The 26,707-nt window shown below is 41.3% G+C and overlaps 1 protein-coding gene across 1 annotated transcript in view; it reads left to right on the forward strand.

The window, feature by feature from the left end:
- Window positions 1-26,707, forward strand: part of ADCY2 (adenylate cyclase 2) — a 1,028,223-nt gene that overhangs the window by 873,044 nt on the left and 128,472 nt on the right. The window contains exon 17 of the mRNA XM_063451927.1: window positions 11,686-11,805. Coding sequence (XP_063307997.1) covers window positions 11,686-11,805 — 120 coding nt within the window. The remainder of the gene's footprint in view (window positions 1-11,685; window positions 11,806-26,707) is intronic.

Consider the following 26,707-nt stretch of genomic DNA (forward strand, 5'->3'; position numbering starts at 1 on the left):
GTAGAGAGGGCCCTGTCTGTAAACTGAGATCTAGCCGTAGCTTGAAAAATATGTTCTTATTTACCTTCACTTGTTCCTGGCTATCTTTCATGCCAGCATTGCCCACTACCCCACTGGTTTGTTTCTGACTTTTTTAATACCATTTTTAAAAATGTTTTATTATCAATTCTTTATTTATATAGCATAGTAAATAAAGCAACAGGAAATTAGAGGAAAAAAACAAAACAAGAAAGTTAATCTGGTAATTTATTTGTAATGAAATGTCCATTGTCTTAAAATAAACTATGGATGTTTATAGCTGGAAGTATGAGCAGTGGTTTAAAGTAAACAAATGTGCTCCTAAAAAACGGTATGCTACCAGTTCTACCTGTTTGCAGAGGCTCATCAGTCTTACATGTTCATTTCAATCTTAAAACGAGGAAATAAATCTTCCTACAAAAATACAATTGGAATATAATAATAATAATAATAATAATAATATATTTTTCATTGTTAATTTTTTATTTCTTACACACACAGAAAAAACAACACAAGCCATAAACAACACAAAACACAATAACATAAAACTAAATAAAAAAAATAAAAATACATAAACAAAATAAATTCAATTTTACTTTTCTTTGCTATTACCTTGATTTAATTTATAATCCTTATATTCAACTTATACCAGTATGCAAAGTAAAAATAATTGACATTGACAATTAGTTCTTACTCACAAGCGGAATGCTCAGCATATTTGTCCTGTTTTAACAGTTTTAACACTATTTTACCTAAATCTTTCAGCTTTGCAGTCATACCCTATCAATTATTCATTAATATGCAATAATGTACATGCTTTAACCTCATATCTGTTTTAGGCTATTCCTCCTTTTGCTATAACCTCTATTTATACCTTACACCTATATGCTAACCAATCTTGCCATGCTTTTTCATGGCCACCTTCTCTTCCTTCTATTTTATTTACTATTCTCTCATATTCATACGTCTTGTCTACTCTTTCCTGCACTTCCAAAATATATGGTGGGATTGTTTTTTTCCAATTTTGAGCAATGCTTATTTTTGCAGCGATTAATATATGAATAATAACTACCTTATTTTTTATTCGACTCCACTCTTGGTATATATGTAAAAGATAGAACTCAGGGAAATTTGGTATCACTGTATCCATTAAAATTTGAATTACTAATTTAACATCGTTCCAAAACTGTACAAGACGAGAGCATCCCCAAAAAATATGTAATAAAGTTCCCTTCTCCCTTTGACACCTCCAGCACCTGTCAGAGGCAGCTTCATACATTCGAGACACTTTTGCGGGAACTAAGTACCAACGCATTAATATTTTGCTATAAGCTTCCCAATATGTAAGGCTGTGAGATATTTGTTTAGTAATTTTTATAGTTTGATACCAATGGGATAGATCAAAGGTTTTTGATAGGTCTCGTTCCCATAATATCATATAAGGCAACTTTTCTTCCCCATTTACATATAAAAGGCTTTTGTAGCATATTGAAAGAGGTTTACTCTCCATATTAGGGTTCAAACAGAATTTACCCAACCAAGTCACTAAGGCCATATCTAATTTTAACAGCTTATTTTCCAACAAAAAATTCTTGATCCTTAAATACGAAAATACCTCTTTATTCGGAAGGGCAAACTCTGCCTGCAAACTAGGATATGATTTGAGCCCTGCCTCATTATATAACATATGCACTTTACTAATGCCATTAGTTTCCCAAGTATTCAAATTTAAATCTTGTATAAAGTACTTTATTACATATAATGGTGCTAAGACTAATAGCTTTACACCTTTTAGCAATTTAGGAGTCCATTTTGACCAATGATAGAGCATTAATTTTGTCGTAGAAAGCATGTTTTTGCCTATTGACCCATTCATTAAGGTCTCCCATAAAAGCTTTTCTATTAAATAGGGTTTAGCGCAAGCTTGTTCCAGTTTTAACCATACTGGTGAATTTAAACGGAAAAGTACTGCCAAAGCATAGGACAACATAGATGCCTGATAATATTTAATAATGTTAGGAATACCCAATCCGCCTTGTAGATATGGAAGCTCTGTAAGCCTAGCTGCCACCCTTGGCGTTTTTTTTTTCCATATGTATGAGTTAAACATAAGTTGAAATTTTTTTAATAAATTTTTTGGCACAGCCATAGGAATAGTTCGAAAAAGATACAATATATGGGGTAAGGCCATCATTTTAATTGTGTGTACACGCCCTAACCAAGATGTCCCCAAAGTCCCCCAATTTTCTAACTGATCTTTTAATTTATGTAATACAGGAATATGATTATGCTTAATTAAAAGAGAGCTCGTTTGAGTAAGTTTTATGCCCAGGTATGTTAGAAAATCTTTGCGCCAATCGAACGAGTAAGTACCTGCTAATTGATTTATCTCCGTTTTAGGTACACCCAACGGTAACGCCTGGGTTTTTTTAACATTATTTTTATAATAGGAGATCATACTAAATCTTTCCAACAGTTTAACTAAATACGGTAATGATTCTTTAGGTTTTGATACAAATAAAAGTGCATCATCAGCAAAAAGAGCTAATTTTTGTTCCCCAACCGGGGTATTTAACCCACATATACCAGCATGTTGTTTTATGTGTCTAATAAAGGGCTCTAAGGTTATTATAAAAATTATTGGGGAAAGTGGGCACCCCTGGCGTGTTCCATTTGAGATCTCAAATTTAGAGGATATAAAGCCAGTATTCATAACCTTCGCTGATGGTTTTGAGTATAATGCCATAATATTGTTCACAAAGGATTGTGGAAAATTGTATTTCTGGAGGACATGCTCCATATAACCCCAATTCAAACGATCAAACGCTTTTTCAGCGTCCAAAGCAAGCAAAATCCCCTGATAATTATTAATACTTGCCCATTCTATAAGATTAATATAATGTCTTGTATTGTCCTCTACTTGTCTACCTGAAACAAAACCAGCTTGCTCCTCTGAAATAAGCCCCAATAGGATCGGTTTTATTCTAGATGCCAATACGTTAGCATATATTTTTATATCTACATTTAAGAGTGAAATGGGCCTGAGGTTGGCGCATTCTGTTGGTGGTTTACCAGGCTTAGGAAGGGTTACTATAAATGCCTCTAACATTTCCGGCGGTATCGCATTTGGTGTTTTAAAGCTATTAAAAAGCTTCGTAAGAAATGGTGTCAAGATCGGTTCCATTTTGATATAATAATAGTTAGAAAAACCATCTGGCCCTGGTGCTTTATGTTTGGGAAGAGCCAATATAGCTTTGCTTATTTCATCTTCTATAAATGGCTCCACCAACATCTGTTGTTGACTCACTGAAATTTTAGGAAGATCTATTTCCTCCAAAAATTTCTCTATTTCAGAGCCAGAAGGCTGTAATATATTTGAGTCTTCCGTTAAATTATACAGTTTCCTATAATAACCTGCTAATTCAGCTACAATATCTTTTGGGTTAAATAATTTACAATTATTCGTCGAGATCATATAGGGGATTTTTGTTTGAAGATACTTTGTTTTTAGCATATTAGCTAACATTTTTCCTGCTTTATTGCCATGAATATAAAATTTCAATTTTAATGCTCTCATATATTTTTCTGTTTCTGCTAATGCCAGTACATCAAGTTCCTTTCTTACTTTAGCTATTTGACTACCATACAATCTATTTGGTTTAATTTTATTTTCCTCTTCCAATTTGGATAGTACCTGAAGTAATCTTAAACGTTCAGCATCCATTTTCTTTTTACTACTAGCCCCTGATTTTATAAAAAAGCCCCTCATTACAGCCTTTTGTGCCAACCATAACGAGGAGGCTGCTATATCATCCTTGTCATTTTCCTGAAAATATTTAATGAGAGCCTCCTTAGCTTCTAAAAAAATTTTTTCATCGTCCAACACTGCCTCATTCATTCTCCACGACCCCATTCCCCGTCCCGGGTATTTAGCTTGAAATTTAACTATAACCGGTGAATGGTCTGACCAAGTTCTAAGGCCGATGTGCACTTCTAATATATTATTCAAAGTAGGTTTATCTACTATGCACATATCTAACCTTGAGTATGTCATATGTGCAGAAGAATAAAACGTATAATCTTTACCCGATGGATACAGACATCGCCAGGTGTCATATAGGTCGTAATTATTGATCAATTTCCTTAATTTCTCACTATTACTAACGGCCAAGGGATGAGGGCTTTTTTCTTCTGTTCTAGAGATATCCAGTGTTGGATCAAGGGTTGTGTTATAATCGCCACATATTATCAAATGGCCCACACGCAACTCCAAAATTTTTTTTAGTGCTGCCTTTATAAATTTTATCTGGAAAGTATTTGGGGCATATAAAGAAACCAATGTAATTTCAATCCCGTTCAAGGAGCCTACTAATATTAATAACCGTCCCGCCTCATCTGTATATTGTATATTCACTTGAAAACCCCAATCTGCATGAACTAAAATTGCTACTCCTTTAGTTTTATTGGCTGAATATGCATGAAATTCCTGTGGGTATTGTCTTATTTTTAATCTAAAGGCCTCTTGAGATCTGAAGTGTGTTTCCTGTAAACATATTACAGCTGCCTTAGATTTCCTCAATTCCTGATGCACCAACCGTCTCTTATGTGGACTATTTAATCCATTAACATTCATGGTAAATATTCTAAATCTTGTATCCATAGTTACTTTTTATGTGTTTTTATTTTTCAATTACATCTTTATAACCCTTAAAAATGTCGCCATATTTGGGCCTAAGTCACTATTAATTACCTGTGTATTCCTAATATTTATGCTGTGCTTCCGTTTGAGAGAAAGAAAACTAAAATAACCAGCAATACTCTCTAATTTCAAATAATTAAAAAAAATGAAAAATAAAACACAATAAATAAAAAAATAAAAAGAATCACAACCAAGAAAGAAAAACCACCAAAAAAAAAAACATCAAATACATATACACCCTTATTGAAAAGGATAAATTAATGGCCTGTTCAGGAATACCCATATTTCCTGTAACGGCCAGGGGGCGTGAGTAAAACGACCCACTCAATGCGAGGCCAAGCTAATAGCAAATGGCAAAACCAAAAACAAGCTATCATACTCATTCCCCTCTCCCCCCCCCTTCCCTCTCTCACTTTTTTAATTATAATTAATCTATTACTAAATATACCTAATTTTTATTTTTTCCATTTTGTTTTACCCAAGCTATTGTTTTAGATTTGTATTTGTAACTGTTACCCAAGGGTTACCCAAGGTTTACTATAAATCTACATTTGTAACTGTTACATTTATTTACATCAATCTTAATAACGGAGAGAAAGAAGAAAAAAAAAGACGGGAAGGAGAGAGAAAAACAAAAAACAAAAACATGAATAGTTATTGTGCTATCCCTCTTACCCTGGGCATCCGACTACTACATTTACGCTAAGCACAACCCTAATTCGTGTACTATAATATATTGCAGACTATTATTTCTTATTATTCTTTTCAAGCGCTAGTATTTTGTTGAAACCCTTAAAGACCCACCACCGCCACTTAAAGGAGCAAAAGGCCACTAATTTTATACACATTAAACTGGTGTTGGCATACTACTTAATTTGCTATAGTCAACTTTAATTAAAGCAACATGAGAACATAGATATCTATTAAAAAAAAAAATAATAATAATTTTTTAAAGCCCTGAACCTCACTTTACAGTTTCTGCAACATCTAAGCTTTTATAACCAGGTGTGCCAGCAACCGTCCATTCTGCTTGTATTTTCTTTTCTGCTTTATTTGAATTTCCATTCTGTGTTGTTAACATTCCCCATTCTTTTAATTTATTCCTCGCTTCTTCTGGTTCTTTTGCATGTAATGCACCGTTCCGCCAAATCAACAGTTTAGTCGGGTAGCCCCAACGGTATGATATTTTTTGGTCTCGCAGTACTTTTGTGAACTCCGCAAATTCTCTTCTCCTTGCTATAGTTAATACAGACAAATCAGCAAAAATCAGTACATCTTTGTAAGGAGCAGGGAGGCTAGGCTCCTTTCTTGCTGACTGCAGCAGCAACTCTTTAGATTTTGGATAATGGAATTTTGCTATTACATCCCGTGGTTTATCTACTGAAAGGAACTGAGGTCTTGGTAGGCGATGCACTCGATCCAGCTCCCATGCAGATTCCTCACAGTTTTTTACAATTTTCCCACATAGGCCTTTAATATATTCTGACAGTTCCTCCACACTGACTGACTCCGCTATTCCTCTTAAACGTACATTGCTGCGACGTGACTGATCTTCAATCACAGCCATTTTATATTTTAACTGCTTATGTTCATCCTCCATGTTTTGTATTTTGTCAATCAGTGCATTATGAGAGGTACATAAATTTTCTGTTTTAACCTCCAATTGCCCTGTGCGCTCACCCAATTCCACCACTTCTTTATGTAAGTCTGAAATAATTTTTTTTAAATCTTCTTGTAATGTAATTCTTAAGTTTTGTAGCATCTTGTGTAGCTTCCTTTCAGAGACCGGTTGTTCCAATAGCTCTTCTTCCACTATAATTGCTTCTATAGTTTCCTCCTCATGTGAGCAGGCGGTTGCACCATCTTGGTCCTGCTTATTACGGTCTCTCTTGCTTAGTCTGACAGTATCTGTTAATTTCATTTGTTTAGCTGGTGCCATTTATACCTCCTGGTATGAAGCTTTTAGATTTTAGATTTTTTCCAACTTTACCAGCTTAACTTGCCTTCCAGATCTCACTGGGTTAATTACTTTTAACAGCCTCAGTACAGCCTGAACACTTGTAACAGTTGTAACAGTTACTTTTCAATGACTGCTTTTACCCACTGTTAAATGCTGTTATACACTTTGTGACAACTTGTAACAATTAGTACTTGTAACAACACAGTTTGTAACATTCCTGTTATGCCTTCTGATACACTGCCGTTTTTTGCTGAATACACTGAGTGCACAGGACTTTATCAAAAGCTTAATGAATATCAGAGGTTTATTATGCCTCACCTGCTGCTGACACCATCCAGCACTGCTCGCAATTTCACTGTTCCAATTGAAAGCTGCTGCCTCACTGCTCCTGTTCGTTTTTTTTAAAAATTTTCTCAGAACTTTTCTTAGAGCTTAAAGCATATAGGCATATAACTTCTGACATATAACTTGCAGAAAACGTTTTTTGATTTTCACAGCTACCGCTCGTCTTCCTCTCAGCCTGTTACACACAGGTGCACAGCTCAGCTTCACAGCCCGACTGCTGCTCAGTGTGCTTCCTGTCTGCTGCTCACTTTTCTCCGTTCTCAATTATGCAAGTGTTTTTTTACATGGCTTCACAAGCTCCAACTCAAGCCTCTCTTTGATGATTAATACCACTATTATATCTCCATATCTCCACACTGCTCCACGTCTGTACCGTTTTCTGTGCAAAGTTCCTGCTTCTTTTCAACCTCAGCCTCGCTGAGTTGGAGCTGGATTGCAAGCTCCTACTCCATGCGACCGCACCCGACCTCACACAGATGGATGGAAGTCAGACACGCCCCTTGTCAGTAATAATAATATAAATTGTGTGCTCACAAGATATAAAGTGAGACCATAATCACAAAACCACAACACTGAAAAATGCTGACTCAAACATACAACTCTAAACCCCATGACTCACTGCAGTTTTTGAGTGCTATGAACTGATTTCCTTTAGATAAGCATTGCGTTCCAGAGAGAGACCCATTTTTTGTCAGATTCTCTGATAATGCAGAAAAGAATATGCCAGAAAATATCATTTAATTTTATAACACAGGGTTGTTCACAAAATTCAAAGTATATTCCAAGTGAATTTGAAATTTAAGGCATATAGTCAAACTGAGAACAGTTGGAGAATTACTATATTTGCCTAAATTTTAATATTCACACTTGTGGCAATTCTCACTTTAGTGAATTCCCCTGAATGATAACATTGATGAATAATTCCTTTCTGGAGATAAACTGCTGCAATGATGTGTTAAGTAGCTTCAAAAGTATTATAGTTGGTGGGGTGGAGCCTGACTGCCAAGCTGACTGGACATATGTTGAGTGAGCTCCCACTCTCTCTGCCAATTTCCTGGAGATAACCCTGTACAACAGGCTACAATTGCCACTGCAGAGTGCTGAATACATGAAGGGCATCTAGGCTAACCTATAGATACCAAGCCCATGATTATAGAAAGACAGGAGCCGGTGCGCAACTTTGCAGCCTAGATGTGACAGAGCTGGGAAGAGGCGCCACTCTCTTCACTCTAAACACTAATCAAGCAGTGCTATCACACTCCTAGAACCCCTCTTGGGGGTTATGCCAGTCCCTACTGGCCTGATCAGCATAGACCATAACTCCATGGCAGATTGCTTCCACATACCATAAGAACACAACTGAACTGCCCAAGATGGTGGACACAGCTACTCTTGGATTACGGAGCATGGCCTCGAAAAGCGCAGATCAATATGGCCTTAGTATTAGAATCCTGGCAAAGCTAGAGGCTGTATTTGAGCACTTCTGGGCTTGATTGAAGGAATGTTTGCCAGCATTGCAATCTTTGCCTACTGAGGGAGTCTGGAGACGCTGGAGACAAAGAGGTTCCCCTCATGGCAAAATTACCTCACAAGCTGAAGACTCTCTCTTCTGAGGGGCAGATGGAGCTTGTCACCACCACACCACCCACATAAGTGGAGAACCAACAGCTTAAGCAGGCTTCATATCATCATGGTATTCCATTTTACCCCATATGGTAATGACTTTGAATCAGAGAGCCCCCCAAGTCCATGGCTTTGAGGGGATGGCCCTCAGACAGGCCTGGAGCAGCAGGGTTGCCTCTGCTTGCCAATGTACAATTGAAATCCCCAGCAGACTTTATCTCCTTGTTTTGTTCTTGCCGAACTAAGGTATAGGTTGAACATAACAGCCTACTATATGATGACCTGCTCCTCAATGTGTAGTCCATGCGATGGCTGTTTCTACCATCTTGATATATTTTAGCCTGCTTGGTTCTGTTTTCTGTTTGTTTGTTTTTCTTCTTTACATTTACATGTTACCTCCGTGCACACCTGTCAGGATCGGGACAGGGATCCAACACGCAGAGTACAAACCGGTACAAGGTACGTATACCGGACCTTAGAATGGCCGGACTAACGTAAGAGTAGTAAAGAATGGTCTAGAGACAAGCCGAGGTCGAGGGAACGAGAGAGCAGGTAAACGAGAGACAAGCCGAGTCAAAGGGTAATAGAGGTAAACAAGGTAGAACAGACAAGCCGGGTCAAAACCAAAGAAACTAACAGAATACAAGAGCACTGAGTGACTAGACAAGCTAGAACCACGACAGGGCAATGAACAAACGTAGAAAGCCCTCTTTTATACCCTGATTCTAAACAGGTAATCACGCCCCCGACGAATCCTCATTCGTGCTTGGGGCTTGATTGACAGATCGGGTTGGGTTGTCGTCATGACGTCGGCTACTGAACGCCGCGTCATAAAAGGAAGTGGATCCCTCGCGGCCGGCGTGTAAACGACCGAGGGAACCGCGAGGAACGAGTGATTCAACCCTTTTGCGAGGAAGAACGTCCAAGTATCTCACCTCCACAGAGGTAGAGACAGCAGGTACCCTGACAACACCAAAATACAAATTTCCCCCCAAAATTCTAGTTTATAGTTTATTTTAGTTCATTCATTTTATTTATTTTTTTCATGCATGTTAGCATGGATAGTTTTTTAGCCCCTTTTTAAATCATAAATAATCATGATAACAGAAATCACCCAAATGGCCCTTATCAAAAGTTTACATACCCTTGAATGTTTGGCCTTGTTACAGACACAAAAGGTGACACACACTGGTTAAAATGGCAATTAAAGGTTAAATTCCCACACTTGTGACTTTTTAAATTGCAATTAGTATCTGTGTATAAATAGTCAATGAGTTTGTAAGCTCCCATGTGGATGCACTGAGCAGGCTAGAAACTGAGTCATGGGGAGCAGGAAAGAACCATCAAAAGACCTGCCTAACAAGGTTAAATAAACTATATAAAGAGTAAAAGAATATAAAAATCTATCCAAAGCCTTGAAAATGTGAGTCAGTACTGTTCATCCAGCACGGTGTAAAATGCCATCACGTTTTCCCCACCTCCCGGAAGGACCTAAAGCATGTGCAGTCATCCAGCACGGTTTAAAACGCCATCAAGTTTTCCCCACCTCCCGGAAGGACCTGAAACATGTGCAGTCAGTCCAGAGTGCAAGCCAGTCGAGTGAAATAGAAGCCTGTGGTATCACACAGAGGGACTGTACTTACACCACAGAGCTGTTGTTGTGTTGTATGGAGGCTTAGCTGTTTTGTGTAGCTTTTTATATCTGTTAATAAAGACTGTCTTCTGCACTAGTGTCTGTTGGATTCCGGTTCCCTTGGATATCTTATGTGGATGCTATTTAAAGCAAGTACAGTTAGAGCACACTTTTCTGCTCTCTGTTTGTGAGTGGCTTTATACATATATTTTTTTTATACTAATTTTTAATCTTAGCAATGTTACACTATATACTTTTTTCTTCCCTTATTTTATGGTTCACAACAAATGCTGAAAGAATCACACTTCATTCAAAACATTTTTTATGTGACTCATTATATTGCACTTTATAACATTTTTGCACTTTACAGTTGCACAAAGGTTTTTGCTCAGAATAGAGTGCAAATATTGTATAAACATTGCACATATATTTTGCACATTAACTGTTTTGTTTACTTTAGAAAGTGTGTTACAATAGTTTATTGTCTTAAAGGCACAGTGCATCTTATATGAATCTGAATGTCTGTGTGTATCAGTGTGTTTATATGTGTGTATCAGTGTGTTTTAATGACTATGTATATCTGTGTAAGTATGTATGTGGCAATGTATGTGTGCATACATCCCAGCAATTAAATGCTAACACAGAATACAAACACACCCCTGCAGTCAAACACAAACAGTACATACAAACACCCCCCTGTATTCAAACTCCTAAATTATATACAAACACACCCCTTCATGCAAACACCAATATTACACATAAATGTCAACCTGCATTTAAAAGTCAACACTTCATTCAAATATACCTTTGCTTTCAAACGCAAACACTACACACAAGGACACCACTGCATTACCATGGCAACATTACATACAAGTACACCCCTACATGCACACATATACCCTATACAAAACCATGCTTATATTCAAACACTGTTCACAAATACAACCTTTCAAGGATGGTCAAATGGTAGATCTCAGCGGCAAAGCATTGTGGGAATTGGATAAAGATGGGGATCGACCTCTTAGCCATCCTTTCGCTAGAGACCAGCCCAAAATAATTTCTTGCACCAGGACCCTCTCTACATTAGCTCCGCCACTGCGCCTCAGTGATGCTGACACCATATATGCAGCATTTCATAGTGTAAATACAGACTCCATCTTTATTTCTAGTCCCTGAGATTATGAAGAGCTTCACATCTCACATACTTTTGATTTGCACCTAGTATATAGAATGTTATGCCCATTAAGGCAAGGAAATAACCTTTTCCCTCAAGGTAGAGTGCATCCATATGTATACTTAAAACTAATGTAATACTTTTGAACATGTTAAGTAATCCTAGGGTGGATAACTGGTAAATATAATGTAATTATGAAATTCTATATTTAAGAACTTTTTTTTTTTTTGCAGTTTTTCCTGGATGATTCTGTAACCAATATCATTCCAGCATCCAACTGGTCAAATGAAAGTTCACCTCAGTCAAATGAAGGAAAGAAATGGCTTGTACAAAATAACTTTTTTTTTCTACCTGTGAGTATAGATCTGTTTTGCTTTTCTTTATTTTATTTGTTTACATTGTGCCACATTTACAAAATATAAACCAGAACATTTCAAACTGATGGCATGCTACATAAACAGCATCAATGGATTTGACAAAATGCCTTCCTGATTAAAAGGTATACACCATGTATGTCCAACTGTTGGCTTCCCTGGGCCGTATTGTGTGAAGAGGAATTGTTTTGGGCCACACATAAAATATATAATATAACTAATGTACATACGTAATAAAACTTTAAAAACCCTTAATTTTGAGATTTCAGTTGATAACTCCCTTATTTGGTATCCTTGTGTGGGATTGCAAAATTTAAGGATACCAAATTAGGGAGCTATATACTAAACACATACACATGAATTTACATGTGCACACATAACCACAGATACACACACATACAATCACACAATCACAGACACACACACACACATACAATCACATGCATACACACACATAATCACAGATGTGCATACACACAATCACAGACACACACACACATACAATCACAGACCTATACACACAGTCACATACATACACATGCACATACACACAGACATACACACACAATCAAAGACCCATACACTTACAGACCTATACACACAATCACATGCAAACATACACACTTACAGAGGTACACACACTCACAGACCCAGGGCCGGCCTTAGGGGTGTGCGTGCTGGCCTTAGGGGTGTGACACAGCTCACACAAGGCGGGGGCGGAGCTTTCTGTGGGGAGGTGTGGATATTCCCGTGTGGCAGAGGCGGAGCTAAACTGACGGCTGGGGCAGAGCTAAAAGTGCTAGGTAACTGCTGCAGGGGAAGCAGGAAGGAGTCCCTGCTTCCCCAACAACCAGTCTCCAGGAGCTGCACTACCTCCACTCCTCCATAATAAACAAAGTTAACTATGTGTGATTGTCTGTCAGTATGTGTGTGGCTGTCTCTGTGTTTGACTGTCTGCCTGTGTGTGTCTATATGACTGTGTGTCTGGGTGTGTGTGTGTGACTGTCTGCCTGTGTGTGTGTGTGTCTTTGTGTATGACTGTCTGCCTGTGTGTGTGTGTGTGTGTGTGTGTGTGTCTTTGTGTATGACTGTCTGCCTGTGTGTGTGTGACTGTCTGCCTGTGTGTGACTGCCTGTGTGTGTGTGTGTGACTGCCTGTGTGTGACTGTCTGCCTGTGTGTGTGAGTGTGTGTGTGTGTCTGTCTGTCTGTCTGCCTGTGTGTGGCTGTGTGTGGCTGTGTGTGTGTGTGTGTGTGTGTGTGTGACTGACTGCATGTAAGTATGTGTGTGTAAGACTGTATGTATGGCTGTGTTCCTGTGTGTATGTATGGCTGTCTGCCTGTAATTGTGTGTGAGTGTGTTTATCTGCCTGTAGCTGTGTATGTGTGTTACTGCCTGTACCTGTGTATGCATGTTACTGCCTGTACCCGTGTGTTTCTGAATGATCCTGTGTATGTGACTATCTGCCTGCGACTGTGTGCATGTGGTGGATTTGACAGTGTATATGTATAACTGTATGCATCTGACTGTGGGACTGTGTGCACATACCTCTGCAAAAATATACACCTGCATTCAGGTGCATGCATATTTTTATCTGAATTAAATACCCATCACACACAGCCAATAAACCCAGCACAAATATCACATACAACCAATACATGCATATCACACACAGTTAATACACCAATTACAAATATCACACACAGACAACACATAGCATACATATCACACACAGTCATCACACCTATCACATACATAGACAACACAAACATTACATCATATTATAGTAAGATGAATTACAGTGGAGCTCTGGTATATAAAATGCACATTACTCTGTGTTTTATAGTTGGGGAGCTTGGTGATACACTAATAGACACATTACTTAGAGTTGTATTGTTGTGTAGTGTATGATCTTGTCACAGAGCACCACATTACTGGGAGTTTTATTGTGGTGGAGCTCTGTGATGAATGGAGAAGTAGCGTATTACTACAAATTTTTACCCCAAAGAGATCAAGGTGAATAAGTATAATCCAGAGCTCCAAAGCCAAATCACTTTGTGTAACATACTTAGTCTGCTCCTCTGTAATGTAGGGGAGGCAGTCTGGCAATTCTGACCTGCACTTCTGTTGGCTGCAGACCATAAGTAGCTGTCTTCTCGGGATAATCAGAGCATTGCCGCAGATTACCACAGGACACTGCAAATCCCTGAGCTTGCAATATTACAAATTATATATGCACAATTACGGGTTATGGGTGCATACCCTGAGAATCGTGTATACATGATTCCCACAGTGAAGGGTTTAATGAGATAATTTGTGTTTATAGCATATTTGTAGGAGATCTTGGAGGTCTAGGGTTATACAGCTTCTTAGACAGTAAAGGTATTCTATTACATCTACATGTTTCCTGTACCAGTAATTCAGACTGATAAACTAGCAATCTTTACCTGCATTATAACCAAATCATTGTATAATGTACTCATTTCCTTGGTCTTTTGACCACTCTTTTTAATTGCATCTAGATATGGTAAATAGTTTTATGAAACCCATGTTTGTTTCATAGTCAATGAAATGACTAGTTGCTGGATATTTTTTTTATATGTGTATCCCTTGCCAATCTCTGTGATTTAACACACTATAAATATTTATATCACTTTCTCTCTGCATTTATGAATTAATTTGTGATATTTCATTTTAGAGTACAAATTCAACCTTTATGATTTAACTAGTAAATACAACATATGAGGGAAACATTAAATGTCACAACTAATGGTTTTGGTATTACAGGCTGCAGATTATATTTTTAATAATAATGTAATTTTTTTTAGATATTTCTCAAAATAGATTAGGTATGTAAGCCCTAAACAACTGAAAAATGACAATGGTAGTATATAATGCAATATAGAACACAGTATTGATAAAAAAAGAAAAACCTTACATATTTCAAGAAAGTAAAAAATACAGTAAAACAGCAGTCAAAAAATCCTAAGTGAGTAAGTGATATGATAATTGTAGATTATGCTAGCTTTAGTGTACCTATAATCTTAATTTTATTAATGACAGGAGGCGAGTATTTGCTTAAGACTTTCTTTACTTAAGCTTCACAGCAGCACTTTTTTACTTAGTAACAGGGTAACTGTAACGAGTATATACCCCTACACGCAGGATCCAGCCAAACAGAAGACAGCACAGAGGAGAGATACGTCTACCGGACCTTAGAGTGGCCGGACTCGACGTAATAGGAGAAGTACAGAGTCAGGAACGATCCGAGGTCAAGGGCACAAAGAGACAGCGTAAACGAGAACTAGCCGGGGTCTGGTACACAGGAATCAGCAAGCCGGCAAACAGTACAGACAAGGATAAAGCGAAAACAAAGTCAGAATACAAAGCCAAGGTCAAATACGGAGAAACACAACTGAACACAACAAGCACTAAAGGGAACTGTAGCAGAAACCACGATAGGGCAAGGAACTAAGGGAAAAGGGTGAGTATAAGTAGCCTTCAAACTAATGTGATTGGCTCCTGTCACTTCCACACCCCCAACAGGTAAGTGTATGGGGTGATTGGCATGACAGGAGCCAATGGGAGCCTTTTTGCAATTTCGGCTCCCACTGTCTCTTTAAGAGCGCGCCCGAGACTCGCGGCGCGCTCTTAGCTGCAGGCGGGACACGTGACCGCATCTCGCGATCACTGCCCGTCTTCCTGTTAGGAGAGTCGGATGAGCCGCGCGCGGCTCGTGCAGCCGCAGGACCGCGCGCGGCTTGAAGAGAGGACAGCGGCCGGCCCCCGGATAAGGTAAGTACCGCTACAGTAACCAATCAGAAAAAAGATAACATGGTATAAAAGTCCCTCCCTGTGATGTCACTTCCTCTTTCTGGCTGCGAACAAATAGGAACAGGAAACTGAAAATGGACCAGATGAGAAATCCAGAATGCCAGACGAGAAAGTTGATGCTTGAGAGGGAACAGGAACGTAAACATGTCTTCTTGGAGAGCTGAGATGATGCTTTAGATGGAACAGCAACTAGACTTGTCCTCTTGAGGGGGCTTTACACTGAAACGAGAGAGCAGAGTCGAAACCAAGGATTAATCCGTGAATTGGACTTCTAAAATTATGACATCCATTAGTTAAAAATCATATATTATAGCCCGCCTCCAACAAAGTGTTAATCTATTCACCCATAGAGTGTAACCCTTAGCCCCCATGGTAGAAATACATTGCGTATTAATCTTGTCTTAGATGAACTTACCTACAGAGGCGACCCTGGGGGGGGGGGAACCGAAAGTGAATGGGCGGGAAATACTCGCCTACTGTCATTAATAAAATTAAGATTATAGGTACACTAAAGCTAGCATAATTTACAATTTTATAACATGACAGGAAGCTTCGTATTTGCTGTTTTAATGCTCCCCTAGAAGGGCTAAGGAAGCGTGCACAGCCGGACGAAAATAGAAGTTGCGGAACGTCTGTTCCCTGGACCAGTCTGCTGAGTGAAGAATGTACGAAGTGAGGCTCCAGCGTTGAATGCTCCCGATGCCGCCGCTTCCCTGATGGAGTGGGCTCCGAAGGAAGCTTCAATCCCGGCCAGGGAGAGCAACCACCTAACCCATCGGGCAAGGGTTGTGGTTGACACCGGATTATGTGGTCGGACGTATGAGATCAATAGTTGGCTGGAGGAGGTTGAACGGAGAGAGGAGGTGAGTAATAAATAATGAGAGAGAAGCGATACCACACACAATTTTGGATGGTTAGGGAAATAAGGGTAAAATACCGAAGAGGAGTTTGATTTTGCCCATCTGGACACGGAAAAGGTGACACCTTCTGGGGAGAAGTTGATAGCGTCATGGTCAAATGCTCGAACATCCGACACACGTCTGAAGGACACTAAGCAAAGTAACAGAGTGAGTTGACAGAGGGTTAGATCTTCGTTGTTCGGTCAAGTTTCTAGGAAACTAATCATGACATTAACGTCCCATAGATGGGAGTATTTCGGTGTTGGGGGGTGAGCCAGTTTAATGCCCCGCAATAGTCTACAAACCAGCGGGTCCTGGCAAACTGGAGCTCCGTGTAGAGGAACATGGGCTGCCGAGATTGCCGACCGGGCAACGTTGATGGAACGGTATGAGCGGCCTAGGTCGAACAGATGCGAGAGGAAATTCAAAATGAACTGTCTAGGGGTTGTAAGGGGATCGGTATTCCATTCCAGGCACCAATTGCACCAAGCACCTCAGGAGGAAAGGTAGCATCTTCTGGTTCCAGGAGCCCAAGAATCCCAGAGGAGTTCCTTAGATCTCTGCGATAATTCTCCGAAATTCCAGGATCCCCTGAAAGAGTCCAAGCCACTAATTGGAGGTGGCCTTGAATTATCATCGGATGAGGGATTCCTTGAGGGTCCTCTAGAAGGTTGAGCCATGGAGGTAGAAGGAGGGGATGTTGTCAGGATAGGTCCAGGAGATCTGGGAACCATGCTTGGCCCTGCCAGAGCGGGGTGAGTAGTACCAGCATGACCTGTTGTCTGCGAATCTGGAGAAGGACTCTTGGGATCATCGCAAACGGAGGGAAGGCGTAGGCTCCCGTCGTTGGCCACTTCTGAAGGAAGGCATCTACTGCCGAGCATTCTGGGTCTGGTAGCCAGCTGAAGAAATGTGGGACTTGAAAATTCGTCCGGGAGGCGAAAAGGTCCATGATAAAAGAAAACTGATTGTGGAAGAAAACTGATTTGTGTAGGCGCCAGTCGCTGACGTCTCTTCAATGTCGGGAGAACCAATCCGCGGTAATGTTCGTCTCCCCCGGGAGATATTCTGCCCGAAGTGTTATGTTGCATTGGAAACAAAAATTGTAGATGTCCTTTGTCACTTCGGATAGGGTGCAAGATCTGGCCCCGCCCAATTTGTTGATGTATTGGACGGCTGAGATGTTGTCCATTCGAGGGAGAATACAACAGTCTGAGAGGTTATTGGCCAGACTGCGGATTGCAAACGAGCCTGCGATTAACTCCAGACAGTTGATGTGGAGAAAGTGTTCTGCAGTGGTCCATGGTCCCCCGGTGGAAGTTGTATGACAAGTTGTGCTCCAGCCTTGGAGGCTCGCGTCTGATTCCACCACAAAGTCCGGAGTGGGGCCGAAAATTGCTTTGCCATTCCAGGCAGACATGTGGCGGAGCCACCAGTAAAGTTCCTCCCTCACCTCGGTAGTGATCGGGACCCTCTGGTCGTATGATGGATGAATCTGGAGGAATTGAGCCTTCAAGCGTTGCATGGCCCAATAGTGGAGGGGACCTGGGTAGATTGCCTGAATGGAAGCTGAAAGCAGGCCTACAATCCGAGCTAAACCTCGGAGATGTAGATCCACTTGTTGAAGTGTCTTGCGTAGTTCCTTCCTGATCGCAGTTATCTTGGATTGAGGTAGGCGGAGAACACAGGTAGAGGAGTCGATCTCGAAGCCGAAAAATTGAATGATTTGGGATGGAGCCAGTGAGGATGTCACCTTGTTGATGACGAATCCCAAGGATTCGATCAATGAGAATGTGTAGTTCATCTGTGATTGTAGTATGGATGCGTCGTCGCAGAGTAGTAAGAGGTCGTTGAGGTAGATTAAGCAGCGAATGCCCCTTGCTCGAAGATGTGCGGTGACTGGCTTCAGCAGTTTGGTGAAGCACCATGGAGCAGAACTCAGGCCGAATGGAAGGCAGGTGAATTGGAAGATCCGGTTTTGCCAAAGAAAGCGGAGAAAATGTCGACTGGATGGATGTACTGGTACGGAGAGGTAAGCATCCTTGAGGTCGAGTCGGGTGAACCAATCGCCTGGTCGGAGAATGTCTCTGAGGAGATGTATCCCTTCCATTTTGAAGTGCCTGTATATCACAAAGGTATTCAATTGGCGAAGGTTGATTACCGGGCGGAATTCCCCTGATTTCTTTTTGACCAAGAAGATGGAACTTAGAAAGCCTTCGTCGTGTGGAGTGGGTTGAATCGCTCCTTTTGTTAGTAAGGAACATAGTTCTGAATCGAGAAGGACACTTTGAGATTTTGACATTATCGGGTAATGGGGAAAACCTGTTTGAGTAGGGAGAGAATAAAACTCTATGAAATAACCCTGAACTGTGTTTAGGACCCAGGTATCTGAAGACAGCGTCTTCCACATATCTACACAATGTGATAACCTGCCCGCATGATAAACCGTAGCAAGGTGAAAGGTGGGAAATCTCACCTGTTGGGTATCTGTTGCGTCCACGGGCTCTGCTTCCTCTTCCCCTATCTGCCCTTTGGGTGTAGAAGCCCCTTGATTGATAGTTGGGGAAGAACGATGAAGTGGGGGGTCGCTGGCGTTGGCCTGTGGCCCAGAAACGGATGACTGCACGACCCCTTGAACGGCCAGCCCTGCCAAAAACCCGTGAGGGTTGTTGGTGGAATACTCTTTTCATGGATGATTGTGCCTTGTTCAGGGTGGTGTATAAGTTTACATGCTTGTGTAACTCTTTAATATAGGGTTCTCCAAATAATAGACCCTTGGCCTTGGGGCCCAATTCTTTGGTTCCCAGGTCGGTTAGTTTGGCATCCATGCGCAGCAGCACTGCTTTTCTATGCTCTGTACAGAGGGATGTATTTGCATTGCCCAGCAGGCAAATGGAGCATAGTGCCCATTATCTTATCACAGATGGGTCTAAAGGGCCCTCGTTAGTGAGGGCTTCATCAGCCAGTAGTAGAATTCTTGCCAGGGGCCCCAGGATATCTAACATCTTGTCCTGGGTGAGGCGTAGGCTGCGATCAATGCCCTTTTTTGGGTCACGGCCAGAACGGCTAGATATGTGTAGAGCAGTGAATCGAACTCCGGGGTCATAGTGACCTTGTCCGGCAGAGTAGGCCTAGGACATTCAGCTCTTAGGCGCTTGTGGACCTCCCGGTCTGGTGGTCTCCTGATCCAGAAATGGATATACTGGGAGAGATGATTTGGGAGTGACCATTCTGAAGACCGAGGGTAGCTAATCTGACGCGGGTCAACTAGGGGTTGACCAAGTGTATCCAGAAAGGTTTCGGCGTTTCCTGAAGGATTCTGTTCGGGTACTGAATCCTCCGTTCTGGGGTCTCCCATGATATCTTGAGGGAAAGGTGCTCCTCTGAAAGATGTCTCAGGCCAGTCCTCTTCGTCTTCTGAAGAGTGGCCAGCTTGCCATTCATCTAGGATGGCCAAGGGGTGTAAGTCAAAAGAGTCCTCTTCCTCCTCCGACAGAGTAGGTTGTACGGAGTGTTTCTCTTTGGCGTCCGCCTGTTTTGGGCGTTTCGCCAGTTCCTTTCCCTTGCGTTTGAGTGGTTCTGGCCCATCCCCTTTCCAATATCGTTTATTGGGTTTGGAAGGGTTCCTTTTTGTGGAATCGGAATCATCCGCATCTTCATCAGAAGACGGGGGCTCAGAGATTTTTAGATCTTTGGGCTCAATGGGCAGCACCCGAGCCAGGGCCTTTTCTAGTGAAGCGGCAACAGCCGCATTTATAATTGCTTGCAAGTTTTGGTCTTGGTTTGAAGCCTCCATAGCAACAGTGTTGGTACCTATGGGCAGAATAGGCCAGCATTAGAATGTATTTTGAGGCCGTCTAGTATAACACAATATTTTACATTTCAACAGTGCAAGCTGTAATTGGGGGTTACCCAGTATCGATAACATCCGGGAGTAATTATTCAAACCCGTGTAGAGGTATGGCGGCACAGACAAAGCGGGCCAATCATGGGCTGTATATTTTAACAGCAATCTTAAATTATATTTAGGGATTTACCCTCAAAACAATTCACAGTATTAATGTGATAAATATTTGGCTGAATGATATTGGGGGTGTCTCCCAACAATAGTATTGAAGTAGTTTAACATGAATTCAAGATGATATTATTTGGTCCAAGTAGTATTTTCAATTCACCACCAGGGGGAGTTAGTATAAGCCAGTAACTCTCATGAAACTGAAATTACAGAGTGAGGCATCCCTAAGGAGAGTAGAAGTAAAATCTACTCTGAGGTAATATTATCCTGGGGGAATGAATACGACTATAAGATGATGAACTTTATATATATATATATATATATATATAGATTAAAATATATCAATCCTGCCGCGATGCGCAGTTAAAATGGCCGCCGTGCGGCTATTATGGGCGCCGATCGCGGCTCCAAGAAAATGGCCACCGCGATCTCACGCATGCGCACAAGGGAGAAATGGACGTTTGGATCTCGCGGAGGTGCGCGAGATCCAAGATGGCCACAGTGCGCACTCAGAGCCGCTGGAGGCGTTCTCCACGGCCCAGAAAGCCCGGGAAAAACTGGGCAGAACATGCCGACCGCAATCCGAACTGAATGAAGGTAGAAAATTAAATAACATACACAAAAAATAAACGGAACTGCAAATGACAGTTTAAAAGTGAGCTAATAGAAAAAGGAGACAGTAATAAGAGAATAAGTTAAAGGACCACTCTAGTGCCAGGAAAACATACTCGTTTTCCTGGCACTAGAGTGCCCTGAGGGTGCCCCCACCCTCAGGGACCCACTCCCGCCGGGCTCTGAAACTGCTATGTTTATAATAAAAAGGGTTAATCCTAGAGGGACCTGGCGGACCAGACCACTTCATTAAGCTGAAGTGGTCTGGGTGCCTAGAGTGGTCCTTTAAGAGAAAACTTTGGGAAGATTAGATAAGGTAGGAACAAACACCTTAGGAATAAGAAACAAAATATTATATATAAAATATGACAGAAACAGATAGGTAAAAAATAAAGAATAAAGAATAAACCACAGAAAGTAGGAGACAGTGGCACTCTGACCTGTACTGGTGTGAAGCAGCAAAGAAAGAGGAAGTGACATCACAGGGAGGGACTTTTATAACATGTTATCTTTTTCTGATTGGTTACCCTGTTACTAAGTAAAAAAGTGCTGCTGTGAAGCTTAAGTAAAGAAAGTCTTAAGCAAATACGAAGCCTCCTGTCATGTTATAAAATTTTAAGGGTTACCTTTGTTTTTTTGGTGTGTGTTTGGTCAATAAATATGTATATATTTATATTTATATGTTTTTTTGTTTTTTTTCATACAAGATCCAGAACAGAATGTAGACGTTTTATTTAAAAACACCTCACCTGGGCAAAAATAATAGTTTAGTTACAGTATATGACCATATATTGCATAAGCCAGCTACAACATAATGTACCCAGGTCTACTCCAGGAACCTAATGCTTGCTCTTATGAGATGAATCCACTTACTTGAGAAATGCTTCCTCATGGGACTCTCTGCATGGCAAGTTTAAATAGGGCCATGTGACAGGGAGGGGTGCTCTTTGGTTTCATATATTTATATTTTAGAATCCAGGTTAACTCCCCAGTTTTGCACCCCTTCCTGTCACAGGTGCCTCATTCCTTGGCATGCATTTTACTGTCATGGCTTATCAGTGTATGTATACAGTTGCAAGAAAAAGTATGTGAACCCTATGGAATGATATGGATCCTGCACAAATTGGTCATAAAATGTGATCTGATCATCTAAGTCACAACAATAGACAATCACAGTCTGCTTAAACTAATAACGCACAAAGAATGAAATGTTGCCATATTTTTATTGAACACACCATGTAAACATTCACAGTGCAGTGGAAAAAGTATGTGAACCCCTAGACTAATAACATCTCCAAGAGCTAATTGGAGTGAGATGTCAGCCAACTGGAGTCCAATCAATGAGATGAGATTGGAGGTGTTGGTTACAGCTGCCCTGCCCTATAAAAAACACACACCAGCCCTGGGTTTGCTTTTCACAAGAAGCATTGCCTGATGTGAATGATCCTCGCACAAAAGAGCTCTCAGAAGACCTACAATTAAGAATTGTTGACTTGCATAAAGCTGGAAAGGGTTATAAAAGTATCTCCAAAAGCCTTGCTGTTCATCAGTCCATGGTAAGACAAATTGTCTATAAATGGAGAAAGTTCAGCACGGCTGCTACTCTCTCTAGGAGTGGCCGTCCTGTAAAGATGACTGCAAGAGCACAGCGCAGACTGCTCAATGAGGTGAAGAAGAATCCTAGAGTGTCAGCTCAAGACTTACAATAGTCACTGGCAAATGCTAACATCCCTGTTAGCGAATTTACAATACGTAAAAAACTAAACAAGATTTCATGGGAGGATACCACAGAGGAAGCCACTGCTGTCCAAACAAAACATTGCTGCACGTCAGGGCTGGCGCATCCATAAGGCGGCCCAGGCGGCCGCCTTAGGGCGCCCGAGCAGGGGGGGCGCAAAAATCCGTATCCCCAGCCATCGGCTAGGGATTCGGATTTTTATAATGCCGCAGCCTACCTTGCCCTGCTGAGGCTGCTCTCCAACTCCTTTTGGCTCCCTCCCTTGACAGAGGTGAAGTCTCTGTCTGCCGCCGCCCACTCCTGACGACGTCAGGAGGAGGGCGCGACTTACACCTCCCCCAGAGTCCCCTGTTGTCCACAGTGTCGGGCTACCTCTGTGGGCTCCAATATGGCGGCGCCCATGTACATTGGAGCCCGCCCGCGTTTGGAGCCAGGCCAGACGGACTGTAACAGGAAGGGAAGGGAAGGGGAGGGAGACAAGGAGGGGAGGGAGGCAGATAGGCCCAGGCGGACTTTATGGTGAGTAGGTGGCCTGACTTCCGCCGCCCTCCCCCTCCCACTCCCCCTGACTCCATATTGTCCAGGTCCTGCAGGCAGCACACACCTTGGAAGAACTGCCTCTTATGCAAGACTGCTCCCCATAGTGTAGGAGTGCCTGCAGTCTCCTCAGATCCCCCTCACTTTAGACCTGGCTGCCAGCACTTGAAGGGGGTAAGTTTGATTTTTTTTTATATTTAATGTTTTAATTGTACACTGTCTGTAACCCCATGTCAGGACACTATGGGGTCAGAGTGACAGGGGGTTACAGGCTCCTAATCCTAAACCATTTTGTCCCCAAATCCACTATCATTTGTTCCTCGGCATCCCATTTCTCACTGTATCCCACAACAAGCCCCTTTTCACTTGGTTCCCTAATTTAGTCTTAATTCGCTGTATCTCCTTAAAGGGATACTGTAGTACCAGGAATACAAAGCTGTGTTCCTAGCACTACTGACCCTCTGCCTACCCTTTCCCTCCTGCCCCCCACCTGTAAATAAAGGGTTAAAAACCCTTTACTTGCCTTATCTTAGCGCAGCGCCTAGCGGGGTCTAATGCGCATGCGCACAGCAAATGCCGAGTGCACATTAGACCTCCCCACAGGAAATTATTGAATCAATGCTTTCCTATGGGTAAAAATCTGACCCTGGAGGTCCTCATGCAGAGCTTGAGGACGTCCAGCATCAGATAACGGACCAAAAGTCTGTTTCAATTCCAGAAGCGTCCCCTTTGGTAGACAGCCACTGAGGGCAGACTTAGTGATGCAATGTAAACATTGCAGTTCTTTGGAACTGCAATAGTTTACATTGCAGCACTACGTGCAAAAGGGACACAGCACCGAGACCAAGGCAGCGTTTACATTTGCTTCTAAGGACATCTCTAGTGGCTGTCAAATGGCTTTATCTCTTAAAAAAACAAAAACAAAGTGTGTATCTATCTATCTAAATATCTTTACATATCTAGTGTTTTGTCACACCTCTAAAACATTTTAGAAACGGCAAGAAAAATGTATGGGGGGGGGGGGGGCGGCAAAATGCTTCTTCGCCTGTGTAGACAAAATTCCTTGCACCGGCCCTGCTGCACGTTTACAGTTTGCACAAGAGCACCTGGATGTTCCACAGCAGTACTGGCAAAATATTCTGTGGACAGATGAAACCAAAGTTGAGTTGTTTGGAAGAAACACACAACACTATGTGTTGTGAAAAATAGGCACAGCACACCAACATCAAAACCTCATCCCAACTGTGAAGTATGGTGGTGGGGGCATCATGGTTTGGGGCTGCTTTGTTGCGTCAGGGCCTGGACGGATTGCCATCATCGAAGGAAAAATGAATTCCCAAGTTTATCAAGACATTTTGCAGGAGAACTTAAAGGGAAACTCCAGTGCCAGGAAAATGATCCGTTTTCCTGGCACTGGAGGGTCCCTCTCCCTCCCACCCCCCAATCCCCAGTTGCTGAAGGGGTGAAAACCCCTTCAGTGACTTACCAGAGGCAGCGACATGTCCCATGTCGCTGCTTCCTCCTCCCCCGCCGCTCCACCTTCTGCTTACGTCGGCCGGTGGGCGAGACTGATCTCGCCCGCCGGCCGAGGAGACCTAATGCGCATGCGCGGCAATGCCGCGCATGCGCATTAGCGCACCCCCATAGGAAAGCATTGAAAATGAATTTCAATGCTTCCCTATGGGGAATAGAGCGACGCTGGAGGTCCTCACACAGCGTGAGGACGTCCAGCGACGCTCTAGCACAGAAAACCTGTGCTATAGAGCAGGAAGTTCCCTCTAGTGGCTGTCTAATAGACAGCCACTAGGGGAGGACTTAACCCTGCAAGGTAATTATTGGAGTTTATAAAAAACTGCAATAATTACAGTTGCAGGGTTAAGGGTAGTGGGAGTTGGCACCCAGACCACTCCAATGGGCAGAAGTGGTCTGGGTGCCTGGAGTGTCCCTTTAAGGCCATCTGTCTACCAGCTGAAGCTCAACAGAAGATGGGTGTTGCAACAGGACAATGACCCAAAGCATAGAAGTAAATCAACAACAGAATGGCTTAAACAGAAGAAAATACGCCTTCTGAAGTGGCCCAGTCAGAGTACTGACCTCAACCCAATTGAGATGCTGTGGCATGACCTCAAGAAAGCGATTCACACCAGACATCCCAAGAATATTGCTGAACTGAAACAGTTCTGTAAAGAGGAATGGTCAAGAATTACTCCTGACCGTTGTGCACATCTGAGCTGCAACTACAGGAAACGTTTGGTTGAAGTTATTGCTGCCAATGGAGGTTCAACCAGTTATTAAATCCAAGGGTTCACATACTTTTTCCACCTGCACTGTGAATGTTTACATGGTGTGTTCAATAAAAACATGGCAACATTTCATTCTTTGTGTGTTATTAGTTTAACATCAAATATTTAGATATGGAACATAATTTAATATGAAAACAATATAAAAAAATGGGAGAAAATAAGAATTTTTTAATTTTTTTTAGTTCTACGTGACATTTTAACTGTGAATGTCAAAATACTGTTTGCTTTTACTGCAGTAACATACACATATTTGTATTCAGCGATGTCTCACGTGTAAAACAGTACCCCCTATGTACAGGTTTTATGGTGTTTTGGGAAGTTACATGGTCAAATATAACGTGTTACATATTTCAGTTTTTTCACATTGAAATTTGCCAGATTGGTTACGTTGCCTTTGAGACCACATAGTAGCCCAGGAATAAGAATTATATGTGTGTGTATATATGTACATAATTGTTTTAAATTATTTTTATTTATATATAGGTATATATATATATAGTGATATATACATATATACTTATGTATATAGATATATATATATTATTATTAGATATGTTTACACTGTAACACTAATAGTTAAATAGGCACTCTATATAGTGCTCGACTGTTATTGTATTTCACTAATTGTTTAGTGTGTGTTTTGTAGGATTCTCACATCACAGTGTGGTAGCTGCAATTTTGCTTATAATATTGCTTGATAGTTCACAAAGAAAAAAATAATAATTTTAGGATTATTCACTAAATAGCACTTTTGTACAGTTGTTTTTTTGGCTTCTATAAGAATGTATCCATTTAAAAAAAATATATATATATATATATTATTAGTGGAACAAGAGAACAATTTGTCCTCAGTCTAGTAAAGTGCCCACAAGGGATATCACAAATCCATTAGGGATTGTGGCTCTGCATAGCATAAGGGTAGTCATTAAATGGACAATATAGTC

This window comes from Pelobates fuscus, chromosome 4 (assembly GCF_036172605.1).
Source record: "Pelobates fuscus isolate aPelFus1 chromosome 4, aPelFus1.pri, whole genome shotgun sequence".
NCBI lineage: Eukaryota > Metazoa > Chordata > Amphibia > Anura > Pelobatidae > Pelobates > Pelobates fuscus.